We start from the raw sequence: 26,450 nt of genomic DNA, 5'->3' as shown, positions 1-26,450 counted from the left end.
ACTCCACGTTCGTGCCAACTATCGGCAACTATCGCCATCGTTCAGGTTAGCCATTTTCCAATAAAAAGCGGAAATTTAAAAAATAATTTCTAATTTTACGCTCTTTTATTGAAATTGTATCAATATATTTTGACCGTTTGTTCTATTTGTCATGTCATATTTTTTAACGGCAATTTGCACCATCTCTAAAAGCGATAACTCTCCAGGAATTAAACAATCGATAACAGGCCGTTGCGCTGCACGTGCGCTAGTTTTTAAAGAAATAAACAATATTACTAAATACGATTAAGGAAACAACTAAGCGAATATGGCCGAGTTCATAGCTGAGATGCAGGAGCGCCTGCTGCCGGAGTACGAGCAGATGAAGAACTACAGCGTATTCACGGCGGATCAGGTCAGGTAAGATATCCACCCGAGTTTGGAGTCTGTGCTCTCATTTAATCCCTATTCTTGCAGAGAAATCGTTATTAGGCGGGAACGCCTGTTCCTGAAGATCAACAAGAGCCACCAGAGCATCACCGACTACCTGGACTTCATCCTGTACGAGAAGCACATGCACATGACCATCGTGGACAAGGAGAAGAAGATGCACGTGAAGCTCACCGGTCTGAAGGCCTCCATAGCCACGCGGATCATGCGTTTGTACAGAGAGGCCCTGACCAAGTTCAACCACGACAGGCGGCTGTGGAGCAACTGGATCAAGTTCAGCAAGAAGTCAAATCCCGTTGAGGTGGCGGGCATTTACGAGAAGATGCTGCTGGTTAGTATTTGCCGGTCTGCTCACTTTCATAGATTACTTATCCATTGTTTTATATGTAGTACCATGGCGACTCGGCGGATCTTTGGGTGGACGCCGCCTTATGGATGTACGAGTTTAATAGGCTCAACATCGACCGAGTCAAGGATATTCTGCTGCGCGGCTTGCAGAGACATTCCGATTCCGAGGCACTTAACAAGTGCTTCTTTGACATAATGCTGAAAGAGGCTGCCCTGGCCAACAACGAACGTAATCTAGCCGAGAATACGCTCTCGGAGCAGGACATTAAACTGGAACGCGTGGAGGCGGTCTACCGCAACAGCATGGTCAATATTACCCAATTGGACTATTTCGTAAAGCTGCTAGAAAGCTGTGAAGATCATCAGGAGCTGACGGGCAAGCTGCAGCGCATGATAATCGATGATATGCAGGAGAAGTTCCCACGGGAGCCGGGCCTGTGGGATCTGCTTGCCCAGCGGGAGCTGCGCGGCTTCCATCTGGGCGACTTGGAGGAGGAGGACTTGGATACCAGTGACGAGGAGCCGGCCAGCAAGAAATCCCGCTCCGTAAATGCACGCTCTCTCAAGCGACGCATCCAACTCTGTGTGACTGTATACAAATCGGCGGTGGAGGAGCTGCAAACGACAGAAATGTGGAATATGTATCTGGATGCCATGCTGGCCCTTAACAGCGATGGAAAGGCAGAGCGGATTCTTAAGCAACAGTGCCTAGCGGATGCTCTACAAGCGGGCCATCGGTCCCAGTTGATGGGCGTGAAACACTACGCCACACTGAGGAAGATGCTCTGCACTGCTCCGAGTGGAAGAGAGGCAGCGGTCACCATTCTCACAGAAGCCCTGAAGAACGATTCGTCGGTGGAGATGCACGAGCTCCTTCTGGCCACGCACATCCAAAGCGACAGTGAGCCATTGATCTATGAGCTGTTCAACAAGATCCACAAGACAATGGGCAGTGAGGCGTTGCCGCTGTGGCGCAGTGTCATTCTGTATTATCGCACTCGGCAGGACAGCTTGGGCGCACGCCGACTGGAGGAGATCTACGGCCTCGCCTGCAGGGTTGCGTGGCCGGAGTTTGGCGAGCTGCGTTCCGATTATCTGCGCTATCTGTGGCAGGAGCGGTCCGTAGAGGCAGCACGCAAGGAATACGCCAAGCTGGCCATCCTACCGCCCATGTCGCTGGCGCTGCACCGCCAAATGGTTCAGCTAGAGTCCAGTGCGGCCGTTCGCGTAAGTTTTGCTGCCTCATTTGGAATACATTTTGAAAAATGCAACTAACATACTTTATCTCTTGCAGGACCCGGCCAGCCACAAATACTGGCGCATGTGCTACGACTTCATGGCCTGCTACTTCGGCAAGACGGAGCCGCGCGTTTGGGTGGAGTACCTCGCCTTCGAGCGGGATCACGGCGAAGCGAAGAACATCTCCCTGCTCACCCAGCGGGCCCTCACCACCCTGGAACCCCAGTATGTCGCCGCGTTTGAGGCGGAGCGGGCACTGGCCTATGTGGGCGCCTCCATATAGTTGACATCAAGATTTGCTAGTTTACTTTCTGTTTTTTTACTTAATTCCTAAGTCGAACTTTCGGACTGTCCATAGTAATTCGATTCTAAAATAAGGACTTGTGAATATACAGCTTATAAGATAATTTATAAAATCAGATTTTTCCTTCGGAAAGTACCAGCTTAAATGTATAAAACGCAATATTCGTACACTTGGGACATTGCTGAAACGTGTAGAGATGCATAATATTATGTAAAGTGCGATTTCTAGCGATCTTATCGCTAATGTCCTTTAAAATGGTCAAATTATGAGTAAGGCTCTTAGAAAATATCCTTTTACCCTCTGCTGTCGACGGATGTGCTCATAAATCCGAGCTAATTGCGTTTTCCGAAGGTAAACATGGGCATTAACTTTGGCTGGCTGACGCCGCTGCCTTCGCGCTGCCTACGTCGACGTCGACGCCACTGGAGCTTTGAAAGCGAGTGGCGGCACCGCAGTTGGCCAGTTCACTTGCGTACGCCGTGGAATCAACACGCACCAGCAAATCCAGCGCATCTGCCGACCTGATCCAGTCCGATCCCCTAAAAGCCAACGAAAGCGAAATCTCAACGGAGCGCCATGGAGTTCAACAATCGCCTGTTGCTGAAAATCATCGAGCTGGTGAGTAATTGCATTTAAACTACTCCTCAAAAGCTGGAGGACGCCTAATTTCTAAACAACACAGTTTCGGTTAGTTGAAATTGATTAATTTAAACAATAAAATTGCCCATTTAAGCGCTTTAAAGCTGCAACAGCTATTTAAAGTAGATGTTGTGTAAAAAGTAATTTTGTATTATCATTTTATTACATACGACTTAAATTGCTTTGCCATAAAAGTAATGATAGTTAAGCGTAATTGAAATATTTGTTGTATATATTATATTTATTTTAAAAGAGTTCTTATCTATTACTCATAATCCCAAGGCATTTAAATATTAACTAGCAAATGTTGCACTCCATTTTTGATTTGTTAACAATATATAGGGCTACAGATTACAGATATTTTTTAGCCAACTGCCATGAATATGGTTATTAAAGTCAAATTGAGTTTGTGGCAGCTGCGGATTGGAGTTGCAAATGTGTGTCTTTACTTTTTGTGAGCGTCTGCTTTTCTCCATCCCCGATTTCGATCCATTTCCTGTGGCGTCTCTAGAGTTCTGGCTGTGTTCTGGTTGTTTGTTGTTTTGTGCCCGGTCTGGTGGATGAAGAACAACCGGTTTTTTTTGGACCACAACAAAGCACTATGACTTCACTGTTTCTGTTATTTTTTTCACTGTTGTTTCATGTTTTTTTTGGGTGCGTAGGTCTGGGATTAATGCGTGCTCTTGGCTCAATGATGTCATGAACTCGCCGCCTCCGAAATTTAATTTATTTTCGGGGTTCCCAGCGGCATATTACTGGCCACAAAGGCGAACAAAAACTAAACTTAGATCATTCTTTTCAATAGAATTTCGCATTGTCAAGTCCGTTTTTTCACCATGGGTAATTGGCTAGCAAATTGTTCAAGTAACTTTATTTTTAAGGGATATATGTGTGGCAGTTGTCCATTTAGCGCATTTGTGCCTTAATAAAGCGCATTTAATCCAGGTTTTATTTTTGGTTCCACCGCATATGACATCATTTGTGCGATTCTGCGAGCTCAAAGAGAGCAACTCGGTAGATAGAGCTGGAATGACTAATATATACAATTGTATATGCATATATATATATATGTGGGGCAAAACAGATCCGCAGCTTGGACTACCTGGTGTTTGGTATCAATTTGGAGAGCTTCACAGCAAAGATATAAGGCAATTTATCATAATTAATTGTATTCCAAGGGACTGACTTGCTGCCTTAATCAATTGAACGCGCCCAAAGAGACAGAACTTATCTTATTTACCCACGGGCTGCTTCTCCTTTTATATTTTGTGATTAAATATATATTTCATACATGTCGGAAATGTAGAGAACATTCGATAGTGAAAACGGAATATATATTTTGCAGAATGATCTGCGACTCATTATTTGTTATTGAAACCAGATGATTGCAAATGCAAGATTGTTTACTCGTAAATATTTACATGTTTGCTTTGCTGAGACATCTGGGTTAACTCGGGTTTGCGTACTCCACAATCATCATTATCATTATCATAATCTTAAGAATCCATCTCAGAAATAGGTGTTTTTAATGGCTATTTTGTAAATGAGTGGAATTGCTTTCTCCCTTATGAATAATAATAAAGATTGTAATTTCCTCAACTTCAAGTCTGACACACTTCTTTCCCTTTTGTTGTTTATATGAATTCACTTATCGCCAAGGAACCGCCTCGTTTTCAGCACTTGCTCTCCAGTGGCTGGTTGTTTTGGGCATATAGTATTTGGTACGTGATCGGCATTGGGCAATGTGCGAGTTATTGAGTGATCTTGGAGCTCGGATCCCGGCAAGTGAGTCAACTGCCAGCTATGCCGCTGATTACATCACTGCAATGCGACCCACTTGCCGGGCACTCGATATCCACTCTGTACTACTATATATCTGCTTTATAACGCGGATCATGTCCGCTCCGAACGACCCTTCCGATCTGGGCGGACCACACCCTCCTCACGGGCAGGCGTGCAATCACGTTTGCCAATGCACTCGCCAGTCACAGTCACTACACCGAAAGCAATTCGAATACGCTCCTGAATTTGAATAAATAAAGTTAGGATTGCCTAAACTACAAGCAAAAACTTCACAAAGAAATCCTAACATTTTCTTAAACAAAACAAAAACCATCACAATTAAGTCTTGTGGGAATGTAATTAACTGTCAGCTAGTGAAATTCTAAAACGAGCTAGTTACTTTAAACTTGTGACTCTTTAACTTTCAAGACCAATGAGCAAGCAAGAATTCAGTTTCCGATTGATATATACTTGTTTATCAAACTCATATAACATCCGCTCCGAGGAGGCGCTAGTTTCTCGCGGTGCAGGCAGATACAGCAGCTACCACGATGACATCATCGTGCACATGGCCAAAAACGCTGGGAAATCTGGCACGCATTACGCATACGCCATGTGCGCCATCGCCGAAAGGCCGACTGTTGCATTGAGTAAACAATGAAATGGCCGCGGAATGGTTAATTGGGCTCTAGCTGTTCCTTGATTATCTGGCTAAGAAATGCGATTTTCTGCGCCATTATATTATTAGGTACTTCTTTTCTTTTTTTAATTCTTACTAAGAGTGAACTTCATTGGTCAAATAGTACGTACTGCTCAAATATTTGTCTCCGGGCTGTGAGTGCAAGTGGAATGGCCGAGAGATAAGAGTGAGCAACCCATTGTTTTGCGGATTTCTCCGGCAACTTGGTCGTAAATATTTTTACGGGCTAATAAATGCTTTAGCTGCAAACCAGAGAGGCGCACTTTCTGTTTATTTTATTGTTCCTCCTATCCACCGTTTACTCGAAAATGTATTTAATTGATTTGTGCGTTTCCACTCCCCTCCCCCACCACCACCAGAAGTCAATGGCATGTCAGGTGGGCATATAATGAATGAGCCATACTAACAATATCAATTGAAAATAAAATTGATCTACGGCTTTGCCATAGCTTCGCATTCGAATGCCTTTCTGTGCCTCGTTTCTGTCAAAGTGCGACTATTTTTAGGGTCCGTTTTTTGGGGGCGTGGCTCTCGGGGTTTTTCCAACGCCATTTGCAGCGAATATAACGAAATAAAACTTGGTGCTAATATAATTGTAAATAATACCAGGCGTTCAGACGTAAACAAGTCTTAGTCATACGGAAGCACATTTCATAGTTGAGATAATTCGCGGAAAACGATTAATTTATATTTCCATTCTAACAACTACATATAAGCCATGGAAGGATTCGTAGAATCACTTAATGCTGTGGCAAAATGTATCTAACGTTGAAATAGATATGTGAGTATAAAGTTAAAGGTGTAAAATTGTATATAATATGTTTCTCTATAATATTTCTAAGACTTTTTCGTCAGTTTCAATCAAATAACCACTAATACATCAGCAGGGCTTCCAGTGTAAGATTTGGCTTTATGAATTGCCAAAATAACGTAGAACAGTCTATTAATCAATTACGTGTCAATAGTTGGAGCAGCATTTTCCCAATGCTAATGCTGTATGAAATATGCCACTCCCCAAATAAATGCGTCGTTAATGCGATTCAGCTCATCGAATTTCGCCATTATTTGGGTGTTAATGTCGTTTTCGGGTTTACTGCCCCATCTCCGGTTTTTGGGCGTGACAATTAAGCAACAAAGAAGCCGCACACAAACACCATAACTAAATATAGTTATAGATAAATATTGCGTTGGAAATAAATGGCAAATGACACCAACCATCGGTAATTATTGGCACAGGAAGCGCGCCCCCACCGAAATATATATATACATACATATGTTTGTTATCCGCAGTTCCATAAACAAATTATATTTGAGGGGGGAACGATGTGGATACGATTAGGGATGTGGATGTGCCATTTGTTTGCTTTAGCTTTCCCATCCAGGAACCCTAATGACCCAACGACCCATTACTGGCCCTACTGCATTACAATGTCCACAGGACTCGCCCTGCATCCTTCTTAACCCAATTAGCGCGCTGCCCGCCTAATTGATTGATTGCCCACGGGTGTGTCACACTTAGCGATGGCCCACTGTCCCACTGTCCTACTGTATTGGCCCTCGATGGCCCGTCAATTTATCGCCATAAAACCCCATATCTGTCGCTGCCACTTTGTCGCCTGGCAATATCGGAATAATTTTCATATTTGATAAGTAAATGGGTAGGTGGGTTCGAATTCTAATTCCGCGACTTTTCTTTTCGTTCTGCATGGCGATAAATGTGAAGTGAGTGGCTTCTGGTGGCTCAAAATGTGGCAAGCTCAATAAATTGTGCAATTAATTTACGACTTCGCTGGGGAAAGTGTTTGTTGCCTCGAATCGCAGCATAGCAAACATTTTAGAATTAGGCTTACAATTTTTTCTATTCAGCTTAGATATTTCTGTTTAAAATCATTTTGTATTTCGACTTCTATAGATTTTTGGGCTTAATCATAACTGAATTTCAAGTTATTTTGTGCTGTCGTATTTGATGCAAAAATTGCTGGACTTCTGCGGCGGAACATCCGCTTTTTTTTTTAGACAGACAGACACAACAAAAAACCCAAGCATATGGTCAGAAATTGAAGCCATTAAGCACACGACGTGCTGAAAATTATCAGGCCGCCTTTTTAGACAGCTTTTGGTGTTAGCCCAAAAGGGATTAATTTTGTTTGATGGGCTAGAGCCAGAATTGAAAAGTGTTGGCTAACTACCTATAAATATGAGGTGAAAGTTTGTATGTTATAACTACATACAATGTATAACTACATACCACATACTTTATGAACTGCAGTAGATTAGCGCTTTAAAGTTATATATACTTTAAACTCCCTTAAAGATCTTTACTTCCTATGTCAAACACTCTATTGGCCTCCTCCTAATTTGTCTGTGTGTCCGTTCTATCTGTCCGTGAGTTTGTCCGTGAGTTTGTCCGTGAGTTTGTCTGTGAGTTTGTCCGTGAGTTTGTCCGTGAGTTGGTCCGTCTGTGAACTTGTCCGTCCCAAGCATCCATTTGAGCATCGAGTCCTTAACTCGCAGGTCTTCATCGTGGCGAGCATTACCTTGATCGAGGGCATTGCGGACCTGACTTTCATCCGGCAAGCGCTGCTGGTCCATGGCACTTTGATCGGTTACCTAATCACCTGCTTTGTGATAGCCACAGGTAAATCCCCGGATCTGGCCAATCGAGCTGCTGTCTAAGAGGTGGATATGTTTTCAGGTCATGTGGTCGGCGCTGCGGTGGACAAGCAACTCGACATTCTCTTCTCGCTCGGTGGCTTCATCCTTTTCGGGGCCACGGGCACCATTATCCTGGCCCAGTGGCTGGAATACTGCAAGTCGCAGGCGGAGCGGGAGGTGGTGCTGGCCTCCGGCATTTTGAGTCTCGCCAATGGGGCCATTTTCGTGGGCGACATCTTCGTTGTGTTGGCTTCTTAATCTTAAGTGTTTGAACTAATAAAACTGAAACTTCACATGCTTCCAGGGTTTCATTTGCGGAGGCTTCTCAAGCATGTGTCGAATACAATAAATGTATCGTTGAAATATGTAGCTTCTAAGTTTATCCAGAGTAGATGCCCATTAAGAAAAACCCGGCTAATATCGTTATCTTTTTTGTTTCATCTTTTTTGCATCCTCCAGGCCATCGCCATCGCCTGTATTGTGCTGTACGAGACGGTTGGCAACTTGTCCAGCCATCCGGTGCTTGTGGCGGGCACCATTGGTGGCTACACGGTCATCTGCGGCGTCCTGTTGGTTGGTGAGTGGCATCTAACTTTGGATGTGCGGCAGTGTCCTTACAAGCATCCCGATTCCTTTGCAGGCCATGTGGTCAACTCGCTGGTGGAGAAGCGCCTGAACGCCCTGTTCTCGCTGATCGGCTGCCTGCTGTTCGTGGCCTCCGGAGCTCTGGTGATCGATGAGTGGCAAAGTGGTACGCTATTTGTACCATCGGACAGGAAGCGCCAGGCCGTCGGAACCGGTTCCCTGATGATCATCAATTCGGCCGTCTTCCTTCTGGACACCCTCTGCATCTGCCGGACGTAAAGATTCCGTTCCGTCCTATATGTACTCCGTATATGTACATTTTTTTTTGCAAATCGAATAACTCGTGTTGTTAAACATAATGAAAGAAGAATCTATTGTGAATGTTAACGTATAATTTTTTTTTGCTGTGTATACAACAGTTTTATATATGTATTTATACGTGTCTTAAGCTAATCTCAGATATGCGCACGCAGATTATTTACAGGAATCCATTAAATATATACACATACACAACATATACGTACATTCCAGCTATCTGTGGTTATAATATGCTAAACTCACAACATCTGCCCATGCCTTACATCACCATAATTGCCCCCCCCCCCCCCCTCCCAAGTACCCGCTATCCCCGCCATCATTGCCACTCCGCTCCCGGGATAATGAGCCATAATTGCCAGAGGGCTAAGTTTCTGGGAAAACGAAAAACTGAAAAACTGAAAAACTCGCGGCCCTGACGTCACGTGCCAGCAAACTGTTGCAAAATCCAATGGATTTTGACAGCGATTCCGATTCCGATTCGCATTCTAATTCAAGTTCCAACTACGAGCCTTCCCAAAAACGTGGTCAACGCCTTCGCAACTCCTTTTGCATTCCATTGCTAGCCATGGTTTCAACTCCTAAAAGCCAGGAGATAGTTTTCTATTAACTAGATAAGAACTTTTGAAATAGGAAGCTCATGAGTTTCAAACTGAAGTATTTAACCTTTCGCCTAGAAAGCTTGCTATATTTATGTCGCATGCATGTTTTTAATATATTTTGTTTATTTTTTATACTTGCGCCTAGTTTTGAAATACTTGTAATAGTTTCTGTCAGCCAGACAATATTTAGACAACAGCCTTTCAACGTCGATATTCTTTCTAGAACTTGTTACACTTAGCAAATATTAATTGGAAGTGCTGCGTATATGTTGTACTTATTGCAGAGTATTGCCCTATTCGTCGCTTTGGCCTGAGGCTAACTTTCCTTCGTTCTGCTGCTGTGTTGTTGTCGTGCCACAAGCCTATTATAATTAAGCAATTTATATAATTTCTAATTATTTCTTCTCATCCGCATGACAACTCTGTGAAAAAATATATGTGTGCAGGCGGCAGGAGGTGCCCGTTTTAGCGGAAGAGTCGAGGAAGAATAAAGTCGAGATAGATCGCTTTTAAGACGGGCCTGCAAAAAAATGCAAAGCAGAGATACGGAGCCGCTGAGATACAAAGATACAAAGATACAGATGCACATACATACAAACCGCCAAAGACTTGAAACCGCCTTGTGATTTATATATTTACTTTTGTTTATACTTTGTATGTTTTTTCTCTCCCCCTTTTTTTTGTTTTTATGTTACTTACCTTTTACCTTTTTTTTTTAACTAATAATTTGTGCTAAGTTTACAAGAGGGGGTTTTTTTTATTTTTGTTTGCTGGGAATGTAACCTGCTGCGGCTGATTTCTTGCGGCGATTATGGTACGAGATAATTGGAGGCAATTACGATCGTATCTGGAAGTTCAAAGTCAGGGTCACAGAGTGCTGAGACTTTGCCATCGAGTCAATGGAGTGTTGAGTGGCCTTCCAAATTACATAAGCCCCCTGATTTTGGACAACTAAATCTGCACCCGGAATGGCCAGCAAGAAAGAGGAGATCCTGGGCTGTGACTTCGAGGTACGTGGCAAGGTGCCGAAGGAGGCCTTTGAACTGTTCGCACTGGCCCAGGCCAAGGCACTGGGACTCCGGGGATTCATCACCCAGGTGTCGGAGGAGAAGTTCAAGGGTCGTCTGGAGGGCGAGGGCCAGGTGATCGATGCCTTCAAGAAGCTCATCCTGGCCGCCGCCGAGTACTTGCAGGCCATCAAGGAGTTCGTCATCAAGAACCTGAAAGTCATCCGGGATTACACCTACCAGACCTTCGAAATTAAGGTGGACAAGAAGTGACCAATGAATGGCCAAAATTCTGGCAAACATGAGCCCATAAACCGAAATAAATTTCTTTTATTTTCGCAAATGCTTGTCATATATATTTTCGATTGAAACGGCCATCAAAATACGTACCCTAAATGATTAATATATTTGTTTAATATGTTTGATGTTATGTTACTTGGTATTTTCCGAATAAAAGCACACAGATATAATCACAAATTAAAAACACTTGTCCAAATGGGTTGGTAGAAAACAAAGAGGCTTATTTAGAAAAACATCACTGATTTACAACGAGCAATTTCGCAAAGCGAGAAACCTGTGTGAATGCTGAACTTTCATGGGCTCATTATGAATTAAATGATTGCTGCGAATGCTGATCTATGCAATTCCCCAAATGACCCATGGATTCCACTTCTAGGGCCCGCTTTCGATCGTGACGACTGAGCTAATGATGTCCGTGATCCGTGCTCCGTGGTCCGTGGTCCGTGGGAGGGGATAACCTTGTGGCCATCGCCGTCGATCGGATATCAAATCGAATCGCATGCCTCGGATGCAGATAATCCAGCGATGTTCCCGGCTGCTTGGCATGCAAATCGCAGATCTGATCGCCACCTCGACCGACACGATGAAGGTGTACGTACCACTGGACAACTGGACAACTAGACAACTGGACAACTGGACAAGTGGTCAGCACCGAACATACAGCCACGGATGGTTATTTATGCGTTCGCGGATACGACTGCCGATCCACCGAGTTCCAGACTTCCCAACCAGATAGCACTTGTTAACAGGCAAGCGAGAACAAGTGAGTGGTGTCCATGATTGGACCTTTAAAGATTCGTTTTTTACGGAAACTAAGATCAGCTAAGACGACTTAGCACCACACTGTACGATATGAACCCAGTACATCTTGGGGAATTATCAAAGTGCTCTTTTGTTGGCTAGTGTCTTGTATCTGCAGTGATATATGGACAGCTAAACTATCTTGGCTCAAGCAACGTTACAATTTTATGGGTCAATTTGCGGACGGCCATTACTAGAATGTGTGTCTGTGTGTGTGTGCGTGTGTGCAACAGGTAGCCGAGTATGTTTTACACTGAGCAAATTGGCCCTACAAAAATGCATGGTAAAGAAATCCTTCTGCTAAGTAGGAATTCTAAGCGTAGAAATTTATTCCATGGAAGAATCTAACAATTTATTAGAATTACTAATGCACTTTAAAGAATAGTTTGTAAAGACAACATTTTCTCGCCGTGTATCTATGAATGTAAGGAATGAACCTATATGCGAAAAGCCACAAAATTGAGGGAAATTAGCCTAGGCGGCGACTTCGACTTGGACTACTGCGGTTGCCACAAACATATATGTATGTATATATGTACATAGGTATGTACATATGTATAAATCCGCAGTCTGGATCCGAATCTGAATCCAAAATCAGAATTAGCCGCTTAATTGCAGCGCTGTGGCAACGCCAGCAAACCGGAAAGAACGGCGACAATGATTGCCAATCGGATTTGCGAGCAATCAGTGCTGACTGTACTTTGAAAAGTCAGTCATAGTCACTATAATTACATAATTGAAAAGCATGAGTGTTTGTATTTAGCAGTAAAAAGTTAAAAGATGAAATCTTTGTCCTATAATCTTTGTCACATAATCTGTTGATCTTTTGGAAATAATCTAAGTGGAAGTGTTTCCATCATTAAGCAAAAATGTAAGTCTAAAAAGTAAAGTAAATGTTTCATAACTTCATGCATCTTTAAAGCTGCACGTAACATCTTGGCTATTTCGAATATTCCGCTTTTTGAAGGCTTTGAAAAAAATCCAAGCTCTCATCTCTGATCGCCGGCGTCATCGGCGGACCGCAGTCGCAGTCGCAGTCGCCGTTCGCTGCTTCGAAGTTCGAATTGTGGCGCTTCGCCGCTCAGTTTGCGTTGAGCGCTGGAACGCGAAAGTCGTCGACGGAGGGCCAACGGTGCGGATGAAAGTTTCGAGGCGAACTGGGAAGAGTTTTGAAAAGCGCAGGCGTGCAACGGTTTTTGGTTTTTTTTTTTTGGGGGGCTTGAGCTACGCTTCGTGGCGAGCGGTGAATGGCAGCCGTTTTTTTTCGAGTGTGGTGGCTGAGTGGCAAACCAAACGCATTTCGTGCATAATTTGTGGAATTTTACACGTTGTAAAATCAATTTAGTTGTGCAAATTCGAATTTTTGCCTGCTTTCCGTTGGCTTTCAGCTTTGGCAACAGCTGACATATCATGCAGCCACATCAAGCGGGCAAGCAATAAACAAATACCAATCCAAAAAACCAAGAAAATATTAAAAAAAATTATAAGTAACCACACATTTGAAGAGGCAACAGCAATTACAAGGCACTAAAACCGGAGGAAGAGGTGAGCAAATATTTTCATCCATTTGTTGTTCTTTCTTGGGCTTAACAATAACGAATATTGTTGCTTTCCGTTTATTTTGTTTCGCTGATTTTTGTTTCGGCATTGCAACTCAGGTCTTAGTCGACTTGAGTGCACAGAAAACAATAAAATACACAACTGTATTAGAAATTGTTAGCCTTTATATCAAATAAATACTACTACTCATATTTGAAACTTAAAGTGCTTAAATCTGTCAGGACTATAAACTTGATCTATGTACCTACCTGTGGAATTTCGTTTAGAAACAAGAAACTTGAAGTAGGTGCTCTTTTCTCGCAGTGTGCCTATCCCAGCTGGCTCAAACACACACACACAGAGGCACACAACCTCTTTAAAGTTGTCGCTGTTGTTGTCCTCATTTATCTGGACTCAAAGAGCTGAAGTTCGGAGTCGCGGACTCAAAAACTCTGAGCCGTCTTCGATTATTGAGCCGTTTGACTTTTTCCCAACTTCCAGCGAACCTGTTGGCCCCACAGGCAAAAAACGAAAACTACCGCCAACATATATACGAAACTGGTGAAAAAAGTAGATATATATATGTATATATACTCGTATATGAAAAAAAGATGAAAAAGATGCTCTGGTCAGCCTCTAGAAATACGCGAGTGTCTGCCTTTGAGCTCTTTTCTCTTCTCCAATTTTTTGCGCCTCGTACACTTTTACACTCGCATCGGCGATCGTAAAGCCTACAAAGTGCCGCATATACTTGACCTATCCGAACTGCGGGTTCTACCGGGGGGAATGGAAAATGGACAATGGACATTGGGTAATGGATAATGGATAATGGTCGGCAATCTGGGCGAGTTGCTTTCTGGGTTGGGCAGTTGCACTTGGCCTTAAATCGCTTTATTTGCCTGGAAAACCTCTAATTCGTTCAGACGGCATCGAGCGACTTTCTGCTGAAATGTCAAGTGTTGAAAAGATAAAGTGGTTCTAATAAATATCTATATCAATATATATATACACCACTTACAATCGCCTAGATATCTAATAACAATCTTTGCTGGAAGTTAAATACTCTGCATATACTTAAAGATGTTCAAATGTAAGGAGTAAAGTTTTGACTGCGCTTTAGAGCTATGTATTTAAATTAGAAATGCCCAAATAATTTGATAAAGACCAGGATTTGTTCACCGTGCATTCTGCTTCGGGTTGAGAGCAATTTTCGTTTGGATTCGGCTTGGCCCCTCCTCGAGGCCCCTTCAAAATGATTATTATTACTCTGCCGCATCATTATCGCCGCGCTTGAAATCTAATTTCTGCCCCGGCCACAATTTGCCACACGATTTGGTTTCGTTGTGTTTGGTTTTGTTTTATTTCATTTTCTTTGTTGCGAGCCCCAAAGGAATTGAAAGTGCGCGCGCATGCGCAATTAAGGCCAAGTGCGCGCAAAAAAAATACTATACTCGCACATATACTCATATGTATAAATTCACGAAAAAACACAGCCGTCAACTGGCAGGAAAAAATGAAAAACAAAAGCAGAGAAAAATAAATAAATAACATAAAAAAAGAATAACGACAGCGGCTTGTCGGCGGCGGAGGCTGAAGGCTAAAGAGCACAAATTCACTTTTTAGTTTAGTGAAAATACATGAACACAACTTGCAGAACCCAGAAGAGAGTTCCTCCCCACCGAAAAAAAAGGAAAAAAAGCGAAAAAAAAGAAGCCAGGTGGTGAAAATCCAGCGCATACAGGTTATAAAGATTTATGATCACTTTTGATACCGTCCGCCGTCCAATCGGCCTTCCAATGTAGGTGAAGCTCAAGTGAAAGAAGATAACGTGGCTTAGTGAAGCTGGAGCTGTAGCTGGAGTTGGCTCAAAGCGACTGGGCCACTAGAGTGTGGCCATAACGCCAAATAGCCAGCCATATGCCCACTTAGATCCAGGTCATCATTGCTATTGAGCAAATCGCGATTTCTTCGAGGAAGTCCCACTGAGCAAGAGCCTCAATAGATGTAACAAATAATAAGAATAAGGCAAATCACTCTTTCATTAGATTTTAGTTAGTTAGCAGGATAACCATTTTTTGCACTGATCATTTCTTTGCAAATAATTGAAAATGTCTCATTAAAGCCTCAATCAACACTCCAAACCATTGACAATGATTGATGGGCCGAGTTGCTTGTGGAATGGGGTCAAAACTATTGATTTAACAACATATTCGTTGCATTCATTTGTTTGCTTTTTGCTATATGTTTCCATTTTGTAATTATGTACGCGCAATTAGGTAATATATGTCATAAGGCATGGATAAATGAATGGACCTAACCTTTTCGAATGAAATAGTTTACACCCTCGTTATAGTAATCTATTACTCATAAAGGTTACTCTCCCCTGTTTTTTTTTTATTACCCGTACAATCTGCTTTTTATATTGCCACTTGTACACATAGTTATCTCTCGTGATTCATTTGATTGAATCGTGTTGCAATGATTATGCATTCAAACAAATAGTTCCACTTTGTATGCAAAAGTTAGCCAATAGATCATTAAAGATTTTTAATTGGAGAACAAGCAAGAGAACAAGCAACAAGTACAAGTGTGTTTTATATTCAATCTGTTTGTTTCATCTAAAAATCAAACAATTTGGTGGTTCATTCATGCAAATTCACTGAGTTAACAGCGTACTTATTTTGAATATAACTTTTCCCTCATTCATTAGCTGAAATTTGAACTTTATTAATTATAACTACTTTTAAACTCTTGTTTGCTTCCCGGACACTGTAGATCTTAACTCTTTTACTCGCTGCACGTTCACGGAGTTCACCTTCTTATCGCATTGCATTTAATTACTCACTTCGCTTACGGATTTTCTCACCATTCATTTGCTGCATTAATTCATGTTTTTGCATTTCCCCTCCCTTCCCTCCCTCCCCTTCCACCACCCCCTTAAAAAATATGCAATAAACTTACTCTTCTACGGGCGAGCATCTTGAAAGCGAGAAAGGCAACAAAATTAACAATTACCCAGGCAGATAACTCATTAATAACTTGCATGGCAAAAGGTATTTTCTTTCCTTTTAATTTTGCAGCCGAGCATTTTTTGTTACGGTTAATGCTGGAATCACTATAACTATTCATGAGACTTAAACGGGTTACTGCTGCGCCGCTCGCTGCTTTCTAGCAAATGAGCAAAACAATACAGAAATATCACAAATACACCCACAGCTCCAAGTCCAAATACAAATCGGAATCCGAATCCGAATCCAAGACCATCCATCCATCCATCTATCCATCCGTTTGGGCTCTTTGGAGTGCTGTTTGAATGGGCCGTGAATGCGGGCTGCCAAAAATCGAGAAACAACAAAAAGTAACTCGAAGAATGGTTATTTGGAGCTCTTTCTCTATATATAGCAAGCAGTTAGGCAGTTAGGCAGTTAAGCAGTCGGCTTTGTAGGCTCAATTGACCTTAAATTATTGCCCTGCCATTGGCGTTGGCGTAATGTTTCAAAGTTTCAAAATTCTCGCATAATACATATACTTAACAATCGGCGAATACTGGGGCCCAGCATGTTGATTTGGCTTTTGACCACATTTGGCCAGTGGCCAACGAAAACATGCAAATCGGGTTTTTATGATACATTGTGCTGTAGCTCTTTTTTTTCCTCGCTCAATTAACCTGCGATATCCGGCCAGCAAGCAAACCCGGGCAATTACAAATGCAGAGCAGCTCCAGCTCCAGCTTCAGCTCCAAGTCCACAGCCAAGTGGTCGTCATGCCACATGCCACATGCCACTTGCCGCATGCCGCATGCGAGCTTTCACTGATCCAGCCAAGCACAACTGGGCAGCTTGGCTCGGACTCTGATCCTAGATCCAAGATCGCACAATATAAATCCGAAGCCAAAAAGCGGAAAAAAACGTGGGCGAACTTTCCCACGTCCACCGATTGCTGACCAGCTGCACAGTGCGAAAAAGGGGGGCACAAGCATTTGAAATAGGGCTCATATATCTGTTCTAGATCTACCATTGAATACCATGAATGAAATACTAATTTAAATATTTCATAAGTTCAAGCAAGTGTAGATGTCAGCACTTAAAGACTTTCTTTAAAGAAATGAAAACTGTTGTGCTGCCAGAAGTGAAATGTTTTCTTTCATTTGGTGTGTATGGAAAACTATCTAATGTTTTTTCCCGCACAACAAAGCTTCGTCACGCTTCGATGTGTTGATTTGGCAAAAAACCATAGCAAATACACAAAAAAACCCAGGCAGATACACAAATTTCACAAATTTCAATTGATGTGTGGCGGCGTTACTTCAGCATGTTGCTCCCGGGTGCGAATCATCATCATCATCAGCAGCAGCAGCAGCAGCAGCAGCAGCAGCAGCAGCAGCAGCATCTGAAACATCACAAACATCCCAAACATCCAAAACATCGCAAACATCACAAACTTCAAAAACATCAGCAGCATGAGCTGAAAAAGTGGCCCTGGGGCCAAATCTCATGGCGCATCGGCTGGGAATGGAACCTGAGACCCGAAAAGGGTGCCATTCCCAGTCGTCCCAGGCTCCTTCTCCTTCTGCTTCTCCGGCTCCAGAGGCAGAGGCTCGCCAAAAAGTTCTCAGCTCAGAATCTCGACTGCACCTTTCACTTGGAGCGGAAATACACGGCGAGAAACCTTGCCTGTTAAAGTTGCAGAACAATCATTATAAATGCCCTGATTTAGTTGTTTCAAGTAGTTTCGGTAGCTAAAATGTTAAAAAATATATGCTGTCATATTTTATATAATAAGTATACGTTAACTGGAAGTTACTTTTATGTTCTCTCTTTTTTGTAGAATTTTGTTCTGTGTGCACGTATTTGATGGGATTTTTACTACGGGGGATTGGCGGGAAGAACCGAGTGTTTAGGCTCCAAAATGGCGGGGGTGTGGCAACCAAAAAAAAGGGGGAGGGGGGAAACACAGTTTAGAAGCATCATGTTTTCCCACTGAAAAAGTCAACTCAACTGGAAAGCAAAAGAGTTGTACAATAGATAAGTGTATTTACGTGATCGGAGCTGCGTTTGCTGTTTGTCCGAAGTTTCCTGCTCATAAGCACGGCTCAAGGTCATTGGGTACACCATTAGTTTTATTTGTTTGTATTTGTATTTGTGGACCACACCCGTGACCAAGAGACAAAAGCTTTTATGGGGCTGAGGATTTTCGAATTCAATTTCGATTTCGATTTCAATTTCGTATTCGATTCGGGGGGCTGGGGGGTGGGGGGTGCGTGTAACATAACCCGCCGTCATCTGAACAATCCAAATATTAAGTATATCGTAATCGAAATGCATCGCTGCCTGACCTTTTGCAATAATCGAAAGTGAACGATGCGGTGCCGAAAGAAAACCGAAATTTCCCAATCGAAAAAGACTTAAAAATCGAAATGCAAGGGGTTAGTGAGAGAAGGGGAGAGGAGGGGGGAAACCTGAAATGCATATCGGTCTCACTTGGATTGCGTCTAAATGAAAAACTTTATAATAAAAGCCAAGCCGCCTGGAAAAAAAGAAAAAAGATGATGAAGAAAAGAAAATAAAAGTTAAGTTAGGCTTTCGTCACGCTTATACAATTTGTTGTTTATTTATTTTCGGTTTTCAGATTTCAGCTTGCAGTCATCAGTTTTCAGTCATTAGTTTTCAGTCTTTAGTTTTCAGTCTTTAGTTTTCGTCATCCTCTTTCAGTTGTATGGAAAACCCTAGGTCCGCAAGTTTAGCTCCTTCCACCAGCTCTGATTCCGTTGCAGCTTCGATTGCAATTATCTCGCTCGGCTGTTGTCTAAATGAATTCAATTAAAAATTCACAATCGACAATAAATAACCCCGCCGCGGCGGCATTTTCACTATGCTGCGACTGAACACTCATACTTCGGCGGACTTTGAGATACTCGAGCGAATGCAAAAGCCAGCAAACTGGCAGGAAAAAAATGGCCAAGCGAAAAGTAAACAAAAACACAGCTCAAATCGCACTGCACAGTGGGCCGAAGGTAGCCGAAAAGTGCTGCAGAGTGGTGATTCATGAGTTCCGCAGCAAGTGCATAGTTACTACCTCTTTAAACTACTTAAATTGTTTTAAAGTAGATAAGCTTCGCAGCAGGTATTCAGGGGAATTAAATTCCTTTGCCTTTCAGCCAGACTTTCCATCTAAAGTTGTCCAATGACCCAGAAACTGATCATTTAGGGAACTTAGTAAACTTAGTAAACAGTATCGATTGTAATGCCGACCGGTGACACTATTTTCAGCCACTCGAGACGCTATCTTATCGCCGAGTGCATTCAACTTGGCTTTAATTTTAGCCACTGTACCTGCATACGTGTACGACTGTGTATAAACAAACATACGAATACGTATACGCGATATATTTGAACCGAAGGTAGTTAGCACTCAGTATGCATAAAACTGCGAACTGGCGAGCGTGGGAAAAAGCATTGGCTAATCTCGGACTCCACCAGCGGGCCAAGTTTGACCAGTTGGTGGTTTTGCTTTTGCTTTTGGTTTTGGTTATGGATATGGATTTCGGTCTTTGGTGTTCGATTTGGGGAATGGCTTTGGGATGGCGACTTCCCCCTTGCAACGCACATTACTCATACGCCGCGTGGCCATTCGCAGCTAGGGTCAAGATACTTGGCTGTCGGCCGGAGAAGAATATCGATGGCGAATCGATATGCGGATCTGTTATTGTGATCCGGTCCGGTCCGACTTCTAAAGACTTTCATTCATAGAAACTTTCAAAAAAGCATGCGAAGACAATAAAACAAAAATAAAACACAAAAATAACACAAAAAACACGAAATAACTTCCAAGTGACCATCAAGAACTGGCCGCGAAAACGGGTTTCTTCTGGATTTTGGCTTTTGGGTTTTGGCCATAATTTTTTCGTATTTCTCCGCACCCTGGCAGAATACAATTTTTATTTTTCTTGCTCTTTTTGCAGCAGATACATTTCGCAGGCAATCTAACAGTTGGCTGCTAATGTGATTTGTGAATGTTTCGACGTGTATTTCGCAAGGCGAAGTAAATAAATTACATTGGCAGTTTAACGACGTCGTCTTGCCGTTGGAAATTGTCGCCGATTGGCGGCTTTTGTTTGAGTCCAAGATTTCCAGCCCGGTTGCAGCAGGGCCCAAAGTCCCCCGCCCTCCGCAAATTGCCGGCCATTTAACAGGCCAATAGATACAAAGCCGAGCCACACAATGGTCACACAAGATACAAAGCAACAATGGCACGCAAGCTACAGCTGGGGGCAGCAGAATAGCACTTCAAGTGGAATCCATAAACAGTGCATTTACTGCCTTTTCCCACCAACCTTTGGAATCAGTACACTCCTTGTAGAACCAAAATAAAGCATACACAAATCATAAATACTTCATTTAACTTCGAATTGGTGAACAAAAATATTGCAATAAAATCTATGTTCTAAGCCTTTAGATTTATTAGAATGGAGATTCACTATTAGAATGATTTTGAGTGCACTGCGGATACGTGTTCATATTAGATACTACATGCATAGCCACAGATACAGACACAGATAGAGATACAGATACAGATACACAAGCTGCTGCCGATGAGCTTCAATGGTTCGCGATCGCTTGATTGACAGTTAGCTAACCGTTTCGACTTAATACAAGTGTTTAACGGTTAGTCGGCGTGGAAATGTAGTGAGAGATACTTGCCGCCAAGGAAATGCTATCATATATACTCGTACATCTGTATGTGTGTGTGTACTTACTGGCGGCGTTCCATGGGAAACCGATGTCGCTGGCTTGCTATTGTACAAACAGCACTTATCTGCCGATAACTGGAGCAATGGAACCTGTTCTTACACTGATAAAAAGCCACAATTGACAACAGTCAGCAGCAGTCGGAGATTCCGGGAAGCAGGAAACTAGTAATGATCGCGGGAAGTTTAATGGATCCATTGCGGTCTTCTGATTCCAGCTCTTCGGTTCATTAAATGGCATTATTCGTGGAAATGAACTCTTGTATGTGAATATTAAGGAGGTAGATTGTTAAAGATTATTTGAAAATATTTATTTCCCACTGCCAAGTTGAAAGCCCATTAAAATAGCTGATGACTTGTAACCTTACTTGTTACTCATTTTAGGCAAATTGCAGGTGGTTGCCAAACATTTGAGTGATTTCGCAACGCGCGAACCTATAACCCTCACCCAAAACAGTGTAAACTAAGTGGGCTGCAAATCACTCCGTGTCCCAAGAAGTCGCACTTCAAAATAACAGCAAACAGTTTGCGAAAATCCCCTGCCATAAATAAGGAGCGAAGCCTCTGCCCTCAAAAGGGGACACATTTCGTTGACCTTAACCTTAGCCCCAATCTCGTGTGCAGTTGAGGAAATCTGATAGGAGATATGTACATACATACATATATACGAGTATGTACGAAAACTGGCATCTGTGGAAAATACAGAAAACCAGTTGCTGCAGAACCTTACAAGTGAGTCGCGATCTTGGCCTGAACGAGTTGGCCAGTTGGACAGATGGAAATTGTTGTTAAAATATGGGTCGTGCGACAAGAAATGAGAAAGTGCCAGTGAGCCAAACGGCCAAACGGCGCAGACCGTTAGAATCGACTTTATGAATGCAAGTCTTGGGCTTGGCCAGCACACAAATCGAAGAGCCACCAGCCACTAATGGCAGCTGGTTTTTTCCAGGGGGGTCTCCATCACCATCACTCCATCGCCATCTCCATCGCCATCGCCATCTCCATCTCCTTGGCCATCGTGGACCACCAAAAAAGCACTCGAACCGCTAGCGAGTAGCGTGCGAAAATGGAACGAACCCAGATACCCAGTGTAGCCCCCGGGAATATGCCCGCTGCTTTCAGAAGAGTCTTCAGAAGAATCGAGAACGGGAACGACGGCGACTTCTTTCTCTAGCAAAAGATCGAAAAAAGAAAGAGATCGAAATTCTAGCCAGGGGAAGCGGGGGAAAACTACATTCAAACTTGTTTGTTTGCAGCCCATTTCAAAACTAATTTAAAATAATGTCCACATTTTAAAGGTTGTCATTAAGGCGGGCGTTTTAAAAATAGCCTTAGAGTGCGCGAGAAGAATCGGGAGAAAGACTGGAAGACTCTGAAAAGGAAACTGTAGAATCTTTAGCAAAAAGCTAGATCTGCAACAAAAATGATATAAAAGCAACTTCATTGTTAAGTGGGGTCGTAAAAATGTAGGGAAGGGACTTGGATTCTAAGGACAAACAACCAGATAATATTTACGAAAATAGAAAGACTAAATACTAATGATATAGTTTGCAAAATATCTTATAGTTAGCTCTATTTGGTCAGCATCATTAGCTGATAAATTGGACAGCATTAATTTATTCACTCGCCCATTTCGCTTTTGTCTTATTAATTGGCCTGCATGTTCGAAACTGTCAATGAGGCAAGGTCAGCAGTCGGTTAAGGAAACGAGTGGCGATGTGAGAACTCTTGAGATCTCGAAGATAAATGGGAGAGACTGGTCGAAAGGTGACCTAGACAAGTGGAAACTTAAAGCCTGAAGTAGCAGAGCAAATAAGATCCATTGGCAGATTTCAAGTGTTTGCAGTAAGAGGAAGTCTAACTTTATGAAGCAATTGCTGTGGCAAGGAATGAAACTCTATTCAAGCATTGTATTTATATTGATGTTTTAAAAAGTGGGGTAACTAACCTGTTTCTCATTTATATTTCTGCAGTGATCTCTCCGGGATCAGGATGTCGGCCGCCACGCACATGGCCATGCCGGCGCACGCCGTCGTCCCGCCGCCCGGCACTCCGCCTGTGCTGGGGGGCAGCGGGTGCTCCAATCTCAGCCTGCCGTCGGGCAAGCGTGGCCACAAGCGCAGCGTTTCGCTGGAGAACAATGCACCGCTCGCGCTGCGCAGCACTCCCAGCTTGGGCCAATCCTCGCTGGGCTCGCCGCTGCTGCAGTTTGGCCAGGCGCAGGGGCAAGGACACGCGCAGGGCTTCCACACGGGCACTTTGAAGTCGCGCCAGGAGCAGCGCCGGCTGAGCCAGAAGTTCGGCAGTCACAGCAACTTGGATGACGAGGGTGTGGGCATTGGTGTGGGCATGGGTGTGGGCATGGGCATGGGCATGGGCCTGCAGATGCGCAGCAAGTTCCAGAATATACGACAAATGTTCGAGCTGAGTCGCAGCTGTGTGGGCGGCGGGGGCGGCGATGGCAGAGGGGGCGCGGCCGAGGAGGAGGCCATGCAATCTCTGCCAGCAACATTGCCGCAGCAGCAGCAACATCAGCAACATAATCAGCAGCAGCAGCAGCAGAGGCGCACCACGCCCATTGCCGGCGGAAGTCGCCACCAGCAACAGCAACAGCAACAAATGGGCGAGGCGGAACAGGTGAGGCCCACAGCTACACTGAAAAGAAAAGCACTAATTAATTATATTTTGACCTCGTTTGTGTTTCGGCTGCCAACCCATCGACTTGACTTTCCAGACCAGCGGCAACTTTCTGCGACCCATTGCCTTCAAGCCCATTCCTTTCGAGCCGGACTACCGCATCGCCTGCCAGCAGCAGCAGCAGCACCAGCAGCAGCTGCAGTTGCAACAACAGCAGCACCAACAGCAGCAGCAGCAGCAGCAGTTGCAGCTGCAACACCAACAGCAGCAGCAGCAGCAACAGCAGCAACAACATCATCAGCATCAGCAGCAGCAGCAACATCAGGCGCTGCAGCTGTCGACGGAGGGCGGCCAGGCGGGGGGCGGGGCCGAGCGGTACGGCTACGGATCGACGCCGTCACTTGCCCCACTGCCCACCGCATCGGCCCAGAAATTTGGCAGTGAGTAGCAGTTAACATTCCGCTTTATCTAGATTAAATACCCACCTGACATTGGGGCCATTTCCAAGCCATAAATTATACATTATCTACGTGAAGTTAAGTTAAGTGGACAAGATTACGCTAGAATCAAAGACAGAAATATAAAATACTGCTAAATATTTTAAATATATACATATATATTAATCAAATGCATTACTTTAAAGGCACCACTGACCTACGACACTTGGCCGCTCGGCGTCGAAATCATCGCCTGCTGCAGCGCTCCAGCAATGAGGACTCCCTGACCCTTGACCTCTTGAGCACTGGCAGCCACGACAGACCCGATGGGGCCAGCAGGTTGGCCATATGCAATATCTTTGAGATTCGTTACTAATATCTACTTATTGACTGGGCAGCAAGAGCAGCGGCACTGTGGTGGGCAGCAGCGACCTGACGCCCTCGCCCTCGGATTCCGGGATCTCGGAGCTGGAGGCGGCGCTGAAGGATCGCGACTCGGAGCTCTCGTACCTGCGACAGGCCATGGAGCACAATGAGAAAGTAATTTTCCAAGTTCAAAAGGTTAAGCAGGCAGCCGCCCGCCCACTGAAGCCCTGTTTTTAATACCCTCTTCCTACATTCTTGTGTGTGTACTTTCGATCAGGACAAGGAGGTGTACTGGGAGCACGAGACGCAGCGACTGCGGCTCTTCTACGAGGGTCAGCAGCGGGAGTGCCAGCTGAAGCTGCGCAAGATGGAGCAGCTGCTCGGACTGCAGCAGTTCCAGCTGAAGCAGCACAAGCTGCGCCAGTCGGAGCAGGTTAACCGGCTGCAGCAGCAGCTCGACTTGGCCAGGGACTCCAGCCAGGGACTGCAGCAGCAGGTGGACGCACTGCGTCACCAGCTGGAGGACAGCGAGTGGCGCGTCTGTGAGCGCAACGGGGAGATAGCTTTACTCAAGACGCAGCTCAAGGAGGCGCATGTATGTTATCCTTATATAAATAAGGGGAAAATTTATGTACTATTTATCCTGTTGTAGCTGGAAATCAACATGAAGGATCATGCGATTGTCAGCCTGAAGCACAGCAGCAACAGGAGCAGCAGCAACAGCAACAGCAGCAGCAGCAGCATCAGCAACAAGTCCTGTGACACAAACACAAGCCAAAGTCAACCAAAGCAGCAGGCGAAGGAGGAGCAGCAGCAACAGCAGCCAGAGTTGCAGCAGCAACAGCAGCAGCAACAGAAACAGCAGCAGCAGCAGCAACAGCAGCAGCAACAGCAACAGCAGCAGCAGCAGCAACTGAAGCAACAAAATCAGCCCGACCAGCAGCAGCTGCAGAAGATCATCACCCTGAAGGATCAGGTGATTGGAGCGCTGACCAGCGAGCTGGCCAAGTTGCGCAAGGAGCTCTCCGACCTGGCCATTGCCCACGAGTACGGCGAGGAGCCCTGCGGCCGGTACACTCGCCTCAAGCAGCAGTTGGACAACCTGAACGAGATCTGCCAGAAGACTCGCAAGTACACAACCACATCCGCATCCCCAGCAGCAACTGCAGTAGCAGCAGCACCACCACCACCAACTGCACCACCAGCAGCACAAGTGGCACCTAGCTGCGCCCAGGAGCTGCCCAAGCTGGATGTGCTGGTGCAGCGACTGCAACTGGATCAGGGACAGGGCACGCAGCAAACGCTGGACACGCTCATCGAGGAGTCCACCACGTACGCGGAGGATATAGCCAAGCTGCGCCAGAAGCTGGACGACTTCCGCCTGAATCTCGAGCTGGAGAAGCGTCAGTGGTGCGCCGAGAAGGACAAGGTGCTGGGCTACCAGAAGCAGCTGCAGGCCCACTATATCCACATGTACCAGAAGCTGCGCTGCCTGGACAGCGCCGGAGCAGCGACTGGCCAGGTGGAGGCCACCAGTGGCAACTGAGTGGAGCTGGGAACTAGGGGCAATGGTGCTATCGTCGCTGGGGCAACAAACTTGGGAACCAAGTGGAAAACGGTCTTTAAACTGCACTTTCTTCCTTTCAACTGATCAAAGTAATATTTTAAAAACATAAATGTATCTGAATACTATTTATATAGCCAAAAGCAGGACTGAAAATGCACTTCTGCTATAAAAAACACTTCTATAAGTTGTCTGCTCTTAAATTAAATGGTAATGAAGTAATGCTACTGAAAGCCAGTGAGTTGAAACATTTTCCTTCCTTCGGCGATAAATAATACACGATTTTCGATATTACTAGAGTTGTACACAGATGTACACAGAACTCTGATGAATATTTATACAAGATATGCATAATGAATTTTTTGTTTTTAATATTTTACAAATATATATATATGTATACTTTTAATTTATTAAATGTAATTATAAACGAGAAAAAAAAACATTTGTGATTTCG

The 26,450-nt window shown here is 44.1% G+C and overlaps 4 protein-coding genes across 6 annotated transcripts; all 4 read left to right on the top strand.

Moving 5' to 3' along the window:
- Positions 1-209: 209 nt before the first annotated feature.
- Positions 210-2,423, top strand: LOC122624044 (U3 small nucleolar RNA-associated protein 6 homolog). The gene is made up of 4 exons (XM_043803472.1): positions 210-399; positions 457-760; positions 820-2,004; positions 2,072-2,423. The coding sequence occupies exons 1-4, from the start codon at positions 308-310 to the stop codon at positions 2,297-2,299; spliced, it is 1,809 nt and encodes a 602-aa protein (XP_043659407.1). The 5' UTR covers positions 210-307; the 3' UTR covers positions 2,300-2,423.
- A 353-nt stretch (positions 2,424-2,776) lies between these two features.
- On the top strand, positions 2,777-9,198 carry LOC122623536. Its single transcript, XM_043802743.1, has 3 exons — positions 2,777-2,938; positions 8,556-8,673; positions 8,737-9,198. Exons 1-3 carry the CDS (start codon positions 2,897-2,899, stop codon positions 8,958-8,960), a joined length of 384 nt encoding a protein of 127 aa, XP_043658678.1. The 5' UTR covers positions 2,777-2,896; the 3' UTR covers positions 8,961-9,198.
- A 1,201-nt stretch (positions 9,199-10,399) lies between these two features.
- On the top strand, positions 10,400-11,072 carry LOC122623537 (acylphosphatase-1). The gene has a single exon (XM_043802744.1). The coding sequence runs from the start codon at positions 10,567-10,569 to the stop codon at positions 10,876-10,878; it is 312 nt and encodes a 103-aa protein (XP_043658679.1). The 5' UTR covers positions 10,400-10,566; the 3' UTR covers positions 10,879-11,072.
- A 1,742-nt stretch (positions 11,073-12,814) lies between these two features.
- LOC122623052 (mediator of RNA polymerase II transcription subunit 15) lies at positions 12,815-26,390 on the top strand. 3 transcript variants are annotated; one of them, XM_043801962.1, is made up of 7 exons: positions 12,815-13,251; positions 22,966-23,629; positions 23,727-24,069; positions 24,273-24,405; positions 24,465-24,606; positions 24,710-25,027; positions 25,085-26,389. In XM_043801962.1, exons 2-7 carry the CDS (start codon positions 22,985-22,987, stop codon positions 25,976-25,978), a joined length of 2,475 nt encoding a protein of 824 aa, XP_043657897.1. In that variant the 5' UTR covers positions 12,815-13,251; positions 22,966-22,984; the 3' UTR covers positions 25,979-26,389. The 3 variants fall into 3 exon arrangements, with proteins under 3 accessions (XP_043657897.1, XP_043657895.1, XP_043657896.1); XM_043801960.1 differs by having other exon boundaries at positions 24,465-24,627; XM_043801961.1 differs by lacking the exon at positions 12,815-13,251 and adding an exon at positions 21,686-21,724 and having other exon boundaries at positions 24,465-24,627; positions 25,085-26,390.
- Positions 26,391-26,450: the final 60 nt, after the last annotated feature.

This window comes from Drosophila teissieri, chromosome X, assembly GCF_016746235.2.
Source record: "Drosophila teissieri strain GT53w chromosome X, Prin_Dtei_1.1, whole genome shotgun sequence".
NCBI lineage: Eukaryota > Metazoa > Arthropoda > Insecta > Diptera > Drosophilidae > Drosophila > Drosophila teissieri.
The sequence above is the reverse complement of the archived record's forward strand: the minus strand, read 5'-3'. Positions and strand labels throughout refer to the sequence as shown.

Coding starts and splice junctions, on each gene's coding strand:
- LOC122624044 (XM_043803472.1), top strand. CDS start 308: ATGGCCGAGTTCATAGCTGAGATGCAGGAGCGCCTGCTGCCGGAGTAC. Junction 761..819: donor TTTACGAGAAGATGCTGCTG/GTTAGTATTTGC, acceptor TTTTATATGTAG/TACCATGGCGACTCGGCGGA. Junction 2,005..2,071: donor AGTCCAGTGCGGCCGTTCGC/GTAAGTTTTGCT, acceptor TATCTCTTGCAG/GACCCGGCCAGCCACAAATA.
- LOC122623536 (XM_043802743.1), top strand. CDS start 2,897: ATGGAGTTCAACAATCGCCTGTTGCTGAAAATCATCGAGCTG. Junction 2,939..8,555: donor TGCTGAAAATCATCGAGCTG/GTGAGTAATTGC, acceptor TGCATCCTCCAG/GCCATCGCCATCGCCTGTAT. Junction 8,674..8,736: donor CTGCGGCGTCCTGTTGGTTG/GTGAGTGGCATC, acceptor ATTCCTTTGCAG/GCCATGTGGTCAACTCGCTG.
- LOC122623537 (XM_043802744.1), top strand. CDS start 10,567: ATGGCCAGCAAGAAAGAGGAGATCCTGGGCTGTGACTTCGAGGTACGT.
- LOC122623052 (XM_043801961.1), top strand. CDS start 22,985: ATGTCGGCCGCCACGCACATGGCCATGCCGGCGCACGCCGTCGTCCCG. Junction 23,630..23,726: donor AAATGGGCGAGGCGGAACAG/GTGAGGCCCACA, acceptor TTGACTTTCCAG/ACCAGCGGCAACTTTCTGCG. Junction 24,070..24,272: donor ATCGGCCCAGAAATTTGGCA/GTGAGTAGCAGT, acceptor ATTACTTTAAAG/GCACCACTGACCTACGACAC.